Source organism: Carassius auratus, chromosome 2, assembly GCF_003368295.1.
Source record: "Carassius auratus strain Wakin chromosome 2, ASM336829v1, whole genome shotgun sequence".
Taxonomy (NCBI): Eukaryota; Metazoa; Chordata; class Actinopteri; order Cypriniformes; family Cyprinidae; genus Carassius; species Carassius auratus.
The window spans coordinates 15,210,649-15,220,886 of record NC_039244.1 but is presented as its reverse complement, the minus strand read 5'-3'; the positions used below and the strand labels follow the sequence as shown (position 1 = coordinate 15,220,886).

General features: G+C 33.4%; 1 protein-coding gene across 1 annotated transcript; it reads right to left on the bottom strand.

The window, feature by feature from the left end:
• Window positions 1–1,782: 1,782 nt before the first annotated feature.
• LOC113117284 (solute carrier family 2, facilitated glucose transporter member 2-like) lies at window positions 1,783–9,541 on the bottom strand. Its single transcript, XM_026285865.1, has 11 exons — window positions 9,384–9,541; window positions 7,790–7,885; window positions 7,425–7,624; window positions 7,155–7,279; window positions 5,978–6,093; window positions 5,439–5,601; window positions 4,077–4,264; window positions 3,851–3,955; window positions 2,635–2,736; window positions 2,317–2,520; window positions 1,783–2,216 (listed from the first exon to the last, which is right to left on the bottom strand). Exons 1-11 carry the CDS (start codon window positions 9,390–9,392, stop codon window positions 2,013–2,015), a joined length of 1,512 nt encoding a protein of 503 aa, XP_026141650.1. The 5' UTR covers window positions 9,393–9,541; the 3' UTR covers window positions 1,783–2,012.
• Window positions 9,542–10,238: the final 697 nt, after the last annotated feature.

The following is a 10,238-nucleotide window of genomic DNA, read 5'->3' as shown; positions in this document are numbered from 1 at the left end:
AAATCTACAAATCATTAACTACTAACTACCATGATCTGGCCAAAAAAAAAAAAAAAACAAGCGTGTAAAGTTAAACTTCACTACCTTTACCGAATCTAATGCAGTTGGCAACTGTGAGTGCTTGGCTGGATGAATGACTCACAGTTGCACACAAAGTTAACCGGAACTAATTTAAAGACTTTTTTAAGACTAATTTAAAAACTAATTTTTGATCTCATTAACTGTATAAATTAGGTTTTGCTCACAAACAATGGCACATTGTTTGTAACTGAGTAAACAGAGAGGTTGCATCTAAATCAAGAACTTTTGGCAGGCAATTATGCAGTGGCGGCCCCTGAAAATTTTAACAGGGGTGGCCAAATGAGGCCACAGTAAATTTTGGGGTGGCACATTAAAATAAAGAAAAAAATATATAAGGGTTTGCAATATAGACAAAAAGTTATATCTCTGTGAGTTCTAGGATTTAACGATAACGATAATTAGACTATTTTGCTGAGTGTTATTGTGCTGATATCTTATTTTTAATTGTGCTGACATCTGATTTTTTATTTTATTTTTACCTTTACACCATTGTTTCTAAAAGTGTGCACCATCTTTTGGATGCAATTATGCTGGGCTGTCTTAGGTTTGCATCCGCTTGACACGCAAAATAAATTGGCTTCACACACAATCGACAGTCCTCAATTGCCAAATACTATAATTGAAAAAAAAGTAGGCCTAACCTCTCATTGAAAACACATGGCAATTGCCTCGCCCTGCTTAATTGCTTAATTGAATGTATGCAAGTCTTGTAGCCTATTTACTCCTTCCATCAGAAATTTGAAAACATGATGATATTGGAGTTCATAGGTCATTATATTTGATCTGTAGTATTATCAACTACCAAAGAGAAAAGAAAGAATAAATGACTACTTTAAGGCTCCCATTCAGCTTCAACAAGCCTCTACATTCCACCTTTATCAACACTGATAATAAGTTTCTTGATGACCAAAAGTTATTTTAAATAATAATATTGCAAAATATTAATGTTTTTACAAATAAATGTAGCCTAAGTAAGCACAGACTTCTTTCAGAAACATTAAACATTTACCAAATCCATAATTGTGAATGGTAGATTAAGTACAGTAATGTACATACAGCATCTTTGCAATAACATTCCAGGTTTTTTTTCACTCATCAAACTGCAATGGAGTATAATTTTAATGGAAGAATGACAAAAGCAACAGACAGCAAAAAAGGGTTTCAGCACTATTGTTTTTTTTTAAAGCCTTTCCTAGTACTGTATGAACGATTTATGGACTCTGCTGCTATTCCTATACCATAGGTTCAAATGTAAATAAAGTAGCGGTTATTTCCTAACAGTCTTATATCCAGTAAAGCAAATCATTGCTATGACATGTTTGTTATTGGAATGATTTACTTTAAAACATTAATAATTTTCTAATGGCAAAAATACACAACTGTAATACCACCACTGTAACTCTTGAAGAAAATGTAAGCATTTTCTCTATCCACTAACCAACTGTATATGATGTTCTTTCACAGGTTCATTTTAAAATAGTTATCACCTATATGCATCAAAGTTTATAATCTTCTTTCAGGTGACTGGTTGAGCTTTATGACACAACCAAATATATATCACTAAAAGGTCAGGTCATATTAATAAAATACACTAAAGAATTATTGTATAATGCCTTAAAAAAGGCTTTAACATACATTATATATAACTTAGGGAATATAAAAATAATATACAATCATTTAAGTCTCAGCATCAGTTGTACCAAGGCCAGTGCATGTCTATATTGTGCATCATCTTTCACAATTTTTACAGTTGTGTTTAGTTAATCTCTTTACCTGCTTCTAAACCAATTATTTCCTGTCAAATGATGAGCTCATCGAGCTCCTGATGCAAGGCTCTGTGGAATATACAGCAGATCATTTCTGCCACAGGCGAGTTCTGTGACAGCAGTAACATCTTTCATTCCACAGTTTTAAAAAGATAACGGTCCCTTTCAGGCCTCTGTAGAGCTTTTGAGATGCACCATCTCAGCCTCTTCTTGAGGTTTGGAAGGGGGGGCTCCACGTTTGTGATGAAAGACAGCCGCTATCTCCTCTAAAGTCTTCCCTTTTGTTTCAGGGACACGCAAGTAGGTAAAAACAGTGAAGCCGAATAGGAGTACTGCAAAAATGACGAAGACATATTTCCCGCAAAGACCCTAAGGACCAAAGCAGAGTTATTCTTATTTTGAGTACCTTATGTAACGATGGCATGTAAATATATTGCACAATATGAAAGGTTCAGGGAACTCAATATACCTCTAAATAAGGGAAACACATGCCAATAATAAAATTACATGTCCAGTTGCAGCACCCAGCTAATGCGATGGCTGCTGGACGCGGTCCCTGACTGAAGATCTCTGCCACAATGAACCATGGGATTGGTCCAGGACCGATCTCAAAGAACGACACGAACAGGAATATGGCTGCCATGCTGAGGTAGCTCATCCACGAGTAAACGTCCTGAGAAGCAGAATTAAGAGTGAGACACAAAAGTAATTCAGTCCTATAGTTATCTTCATTTCTGTTCGGGTTTGGTTGTCTATTACAAAAATAAAAATCTAATTCAGATCATACCTGAAAAGCCAGGCCCACTGTCATGGCCACAGCGCAGCAGCACATTCCTCCCAACCCAACTATAGTCAGTGTCCTTCTGCCTGCTCTGTCCACTATCATCACCTGTAAAAAACACACATGAATCAGCAGGACTGTTCAAGAATCACCCGAATTATCTGCAATTGCCTTTATGCTTCAAGAAAGATTTTCAAAAGTTTTTGTCATTTGTTTTAGTCATATACTGACATCTAGTGGCTTTAAACGGCTAAACATGCTTTATAGGGGAGAATAAATACTAGGTAAAAACTGGGGGGAAAATGTCTCAATCAAACCAAATTCACTGTAAATATTTAAATTTTTAGTTTATTATTATTATTATTATTATTTATGCTTTTTTAACAGTTTAGTGGACATTTGTATATTTATCCATATATGTTTTGTATTCCCTCTTTTATGAAAATGTATTAATGAACTATTTTTATATATATATTATTAATTTATAATTATTTTATATATTGTTAAATATTTAATTTTATTATGTTATGTTATGTTATTTAATTTTCACATTTAAACAATTTTTTTTTTAATTACTTAATTTTAATTATTCATTTCTCTAGAGCTTAAACTTTCTTGAGTGAAAATCAGAAAATTACTAGACTAAAGCACCGCGCTTTCATGCACCAGATTCATCCAAACCTGTTCTGAATGGATTGGTTGATTTAGAGTAGCTCTTGACTCTTTACTCAAACTGTTTTCACTTGCAGGCTGCCCTTGAACTAGCAGAGATAAACACTGCAAAGTCCCCGATAACATATGGCTGCTCTCCAGCTCTATGAGCCGATAGAAGCAGGCTTCTGCCAACTCTCCAGATCCAGCAGTTATTATAACTTAATCCGTTCACAAGATTCAAGGTCAGATGTCTCGCTGGGTCATGGTATATTAAATATGAGGACAATTGATAATATCAGCACAAATTTGTACAAATCTAACCTAACTAAATGACACATTTTGATCCCAGTGCTAATGAGAGCTGATCTGCCATCAGTTGCAATCTGTTGTCTAAAGAAACATGGCCTCAAGTTGGAAAATCTGCAATATTAGTCTTGAGTTATTTTTTAAAGAAAAACAGCATTCAGGGAAAGTAAGACCCGAGAGGCAACAGCACTTTGCTGTTTCTAAGAGACGAGAGCCTGTTCCTCAGCAGTCAGTGTTTGCCTTTAAATTAGCGTCTGTTTACCGACACAAGGGTGAATATGATGTTTATAACTCCCACTCCAATAGTGGCATACACAGGCTGAGCAACCCCCGCAGTCTGGAAGATCGAGGTAGAGTAATAAAAGATCTAGAATAAACAACAAAGAGAAGATCAAATGTTACAGTTGTCTAATAGTAATGGGGTCCATAAAATGTCAATTGAAATGGTTTTTCAATAAAATAGGAGTATAAAGGTAGATTGAGCATACAGCGTTGATCCCAGAGAACTGCTGGGATAAATGCATCATCAGGGCCACAAAGAGCTGCTGGCGGTACACCGAGGAACGGAGCAGCCGCAGGATGGACATTTGTGCCTCTTTCATGGCCTCCTCTTTCTCTGCCTGCATCTCTCCTATGTCCTTTGAGGTGTCGTAATCTCCCTTCAGCCTTTTCAGACCTACCAGAGGGAAGAACTGAGACTCATTCTTTTTTCTGGTCTTCAGACAAGAAGTTCAGAATGTTTTCATTTTTATTTATGTATCCTTTTTGGTCACACTTTATTTTAGGGTCCAATTCTCACTATTAACTAACCATTAACTATGACTTTTGCCTCAATTAACTCCTTATTTGCTGCTTATTAATAGTTTATAAGGTAGTTGTTAAGTTTAGGGTATTGGGTAGGATTATGGATGTCATGCATTATATGTACTTTATATGCACTAATAAACAGCCAATATGTTAATAATAGACATGCTAATAAGCAACTACTTATTAGTGTGAATTGGACCCTGTACTAAAGTGTTAACCATTAAATACACACACACATATATATATATATATATATATATATATATATATATATATATATATATATATATATATATATATATATATATATATATATATATATATATATATATATATATATCATTTTACAGAAATAAAGTTGTAAGGTTACAAGAATAAAGTTAGTATGCTACAAAAATAAATGTATAATGTTAGCAAAATAAATTGGTATTGTTTAAAAAATAGTCAGTGTTACAAGAATAAAATGGTAAGTTACAAAAATATGGTTGTAATGTTAAATTAAGTCATAAGGTTACAAGAATTTTTCTCATATATATATATATATATATATATATATATATATATATATATATATATATATATATATATATATATATATATATATACATAGCTTCATCAATGCACAGAATGTATGTGGAGGATTTAGATTGACTACCATGTGTCAGTTTTACTTAAAAAAAGAGAGAGAGAAAGAGAGAGAGAGAAGAAAGAAAGAAATTATTTTAGCAAATCGGAGTTATCATTAGAATCCGGCAGTGAAATGTAGGAAATTGAATTTATTAAGGAGAAAGAACCAGACAGTCTTTCAGGAAATTGCTTGCTTTGTGCATCTGTATTGGCAGCCTGTGGTCAGCTCCACTTCACTTTGAAGCTACTTTGCTTATTCTCATATTACTGACTTGAATCTTAAAAAAATGTATTATTGTAGTTTTGGCTTTATTCTTAAAATTATTTTGTTATTGATATTAAATTATGGTACTTTGGTGTCATAATGTGGAAGCAGAAGTCTAAGAGTAATGACTAAGAAAGGCTTAGGCACATACTCTTGCATGCTTCTTCCACTTTGCCTAGTTTGATGTAGAGATATCGAGGACTCTCTGGACACACAAGCAGCAGCAGACTCTGCAGGATAGCAGGAGCTCCAGAAAGACCCAGCAACACGTGCCACATGTCATCATTTCCCAGCAAGAAATCCAGACCAATGACCTGTAGATGACAGGGACAACTGCACACATCTTACAGATTCTAATAAGAAGTAAAAATAAGTACATTTTTTTGTTAGTATCAATAACAATGAAGGCGTTAATTTTTTTTTTTTTTTTTTTTTTGACTAAGAGCAGATTGTTTGACCCTAGACCTCATGAGTAATTTACTTAACTATTTTATTTTATTTTTATTTTATTTATTTTTTTTATCACAGTTGTTTCAGCTGATTGTAATAAAAAATTTCCATGGAAGATCATGTATGGTCATGTTCTTTTACTTAATAAAACTAAATGTTCAGTAAATATTCAGTTCCCACTATGAACCTGTTAACTTTTATTATGTATTAGATGTACTGTATTATAAAAATGGCACTCACTTGACTAATGAGGATGCCAATGACAATAGCCAGCTGGTGAAGTGCTCCCATAGCACCTCTGTACTTCACTGGAGAAATCTCTCCAATGTACAGAGGCACCAGGCCAGATGACAGACCTATAACAAATGTGTCATACTGTATATGAACAAGTGTGCACTCAAAACATATTGCATATTCATACATAAAACAGGTGACAGTGCAATATAATAAAACAAATTTAAGTAAAAAACGTAAACATTCATTACATCTAAAGCAGATGAAAAGTGATCGTCTTTGTAAGTGAACCATGAATCATTCACTCTAACGATTAATTTAAAAAAAGTATTAATTTAGGTAATAAGCAAATGGCTGCCTCTGTGTGATAGTCACTGAATAATTCACTCAACTGATCTGATCAGGAAACACAGCTACCGAGTGCTACTCGGAGACACAACAGTTTCTGCTGTGCTTTGTTTGAAATGATTTTTGTGGCAGTCGTGAGAGGATTGGATCATTTATTATGTGATATTTGAATCTCGTTCAGCAAAATGAACTATTATTTCATTTTTGCTAATTGATTTAATTTGATCTTAAATTAGTTAAATTAAGATTATATGTATATTTTCAATAGCCAAATTCCCCAAACACACCCACATATGCAATCATTGATCATATTGTGATAAAAAAAAAATAATAATAATCAGAAATTGTGAGTTCCAAATGTGTCTTCCAGTTCAAATATTTTATTCATGCATTTCATGATACAAAATAAATTGTTCATTTACATCACTATTTCATTGGTGGAGCAAAAATATACAAAATATCTAACTGCTGTATAAAAGCAATATCCCGCTGTCTAAGATTCTGTGCAGTTCTTGCTGTTGTGATGTTGCTTTTTCTTTGACTAAATTTACCAATTTTTACATTACTCTTTTTTTCTTTGTTTTTTTAAATTTTGTATTATTATCAAAAATGTTTTTCTTTTTATCTTATGTACTCTTGTTTTTTTTCTTACTTGTTTTTAATACATTTGAAATAACATTTTACTAAATTTTTTCTATTTATTGTAATTCTTTTTTTTTTTTTTTTTTGCTTATTATTTTATGATCATTTTTTATAATTTTATCAATTATAAAAATGCCTAGTCTTTCTTTCTCTTACGATTCCATGAAAACAGAGGCAAGCTTGTGTCTCTTACCACAGTAGAGTCCCATGATAGCACGTCCTGCTATCACCATGAGGTAAGGTGTGCCCATCTTAGCCAGGCCCATTAGCAGACCAGCTGTTATGGCCAAGACATTTATAAACAGCATACCTTTGATCCTGTAAATCAATATATTATACAGAAAAGACCACAGTTATGAGTCACATTCCACTGAATCCGAACACATAAAACATTTTACTTTCAAGATATGGGAAGATTAAATGATTTCTTGCAATCAACGTTAATAATTCACGAATACTCCACCTTCCACGGATGTCGCTAACAAAGCTGACTAGAAAGGAGGACACAATGCCTCCGATGGAGAAGGCGGCCACAGACAAGGACATGTACATGACCACAGACGCATCAGTCGGTTCTTCATGCTCTGTTGTGTTTCCTCCTTCCCTACGAGCTAGCTCTTCATTATAGACACCCAGAGATCTTGCATAGTGCCTTCCAATGACCTACAACACAAATTGCATAATGCCATGACTAATCACTTCCCAATAATAATAGAGAACAATAGTCCTTTCTCTTGATGATATAATCTCAAATAGATAAATACATGTCACGCTGGCTCTGAATGCAATTAGGAGTGTGAAGGTTGTAATGATGGTGTGATGACTGACCTTCTGTGGGGCGTTGATGACGCCCAGGCTGTATCCCATTTGCAGAGAGCCAAGCACAGCCGTGAACACTGCCAGAGCGAGTGTGCCTGTTAACTGCTGTGAGACAGGAAAGCACAACAGGTCCTAATTTTGACCTTCCACAAATGAAGGCCTAAAAAAGTCCGAGCAGAAAGTCTTTCATTTATAAAAGCACCAATTTGAATATCTAAGCATCCTTAAATCAGGATACATTAACTTCAGATGCAAATTGAATGTATTAAGTCTTGTTCTTGAAATTGAACAAAATTAAGCGAGTTTATGCTTAACGGGATATAAAAACCTGTTTACTGAGCCCATTGGCAGATAATGGTCCTCGCTTGAAAAATAAACTCACTTAATTTGATCAATGCCACATAAGACAAGACTTTGTCATTTTGCTTCTCAAGAAAATGTACCTTGATTTAAGAATATTTAGAAATTTTATGTCAAATAATAAATATGTTGTATCTTTTAACTTTGAAGCATTGCTAATACAAGTCATTTTCCTTTAAAGAGCACACTGACATAATTTGTTCCATTCAGTTTATTCCTTACATTTTCATTGACAATATCAATATTCATTTACAGTATATTGTGTACTCTTGATCAATTCATCATGTGAAATTAGCAATACAAACAAAACATTTTATCATAACGCTCAATTATGTTTCCCTCCTTAATTTATAATTAAGAGCAGAACTTTTTAATGTAAAGGTCTTGCACTGAAATAGAAATGTTGGTGAACTAAAAAAATTAACATTTGAATTAAATTGTGCACTTAAAAATTATCATTTTTTTAATTAATTATAAAATGTATTCTTTGTTTGAACAAAAATTTGATTTAATAACTATGAACACAATTAGATGTAGTTTGGGTAATACTCTTCACTAGTATAACTGATTAAAAAATTAATGTTATAACATCTGAAATTAATTGAACATAAATTGAACATATTTTGTCAAGTGCATGAGTAATACCTGAGTAAACAGAACTAAATCTCTTGATGATCTGAAAATCTCTAGTGTGTACATAACACGTACTACATTACAATTATCTTCTATAGTAAAAACAATAACAATGCACAATTACAAACATACATGTACGCATACTGTAGTTTATTAACATAACTAAGTTATGTAAATAACCATTCATACGAACCGAATGTCCTATTAAACACTTTGAATGGTTGCATTTCTTACATCTATTAAAATAATTTTTCATTCACATAATAAAAGTATCTGTATACTGGTCATTTTGGTTATTCATTTGACAGCTTACAATTAAATGGCGGTTTATTTTGTCAAATCAAAGTAAAATTAATGATAAACCCAGAAAGCTCATAATCAAAGCATGAATAACACCTGCATTCACGATTCCGCATGTTATAATCTTTGCAGTCTCATTCAAACAAAAGTACAACAGAACAAAAATACATTTAAATTCAACATGCAAGTCATATCAAGACACTATTTTACACCATTCACCATTGCCAAACTGTTACTTATCATTCAGATACAATTAAAAGACATTTTCAATATTCATATGAATTGCTACAAAAGGATTCAATCAATTTACCTTCTCCATTTTGCATGAAGTGTCAGCAAAAGCCGTTCTTGGTCATTAATAGTGGCTCCAAGGTTCTCGGTTGCTTTCCCAATACTCAGTAAATGATCAATCCCGTTACTGCAGGATCATGCTGCACATGTGTGCTGAGCTGGAGACCTTCTGCCCTGATCCACTAATGATGTCCGTGGATCACCGCTGTTTATGTGCTGCTTCAGGACAATCATTTTCCCACTGAACACCGGACTATTGTTTCACTTTTTTTTTTTTTTTTTTTTTGTATGGTCAAAATGATTGACATTGCCTTTTATCACTTTAAGGCATATAATGACGTTTATGATGAAAATATGAAAGAATACCAGGTGTCAGTATTGCTAGATTGGTTCTTTTTTTAATTAGCATAAAGCGGCTGGATAAGACGTTACATGTTTGAGTAAGAAGAGTTAATGTATTACACCTATCAGAGCAAAGTTCTCAGTGCTCAGAGATACTGGTGCTTTCATCAGGTCTGGAAAAACAACCAAAGAGTCAACAGAGTGAGGGACACTAACACGGGCCACAAAAGGTACTGATTTGTTTATTTATTTTTTTCTTATCATAAAATAAAAAACAAACAAACCAAAAGAGGATATAGTGCTTCTGTCACCGTAAAATAAATTAAAATCTTGTTTACAGCTTTCAATGATAATTAAAAACATATTAAGACAGAAACATTAAGTAACCATTCTTGAGTGTCAAATAAAGTAGTTAATTAAAAGAGCTCAGGTGAGGTTCTTCCCCAGCACTGGCCGAACACAGTGTTTCACACAGCACACATACATACATACATACATACATCAGCAGGACATTATTGCTAAAAACCTCTCA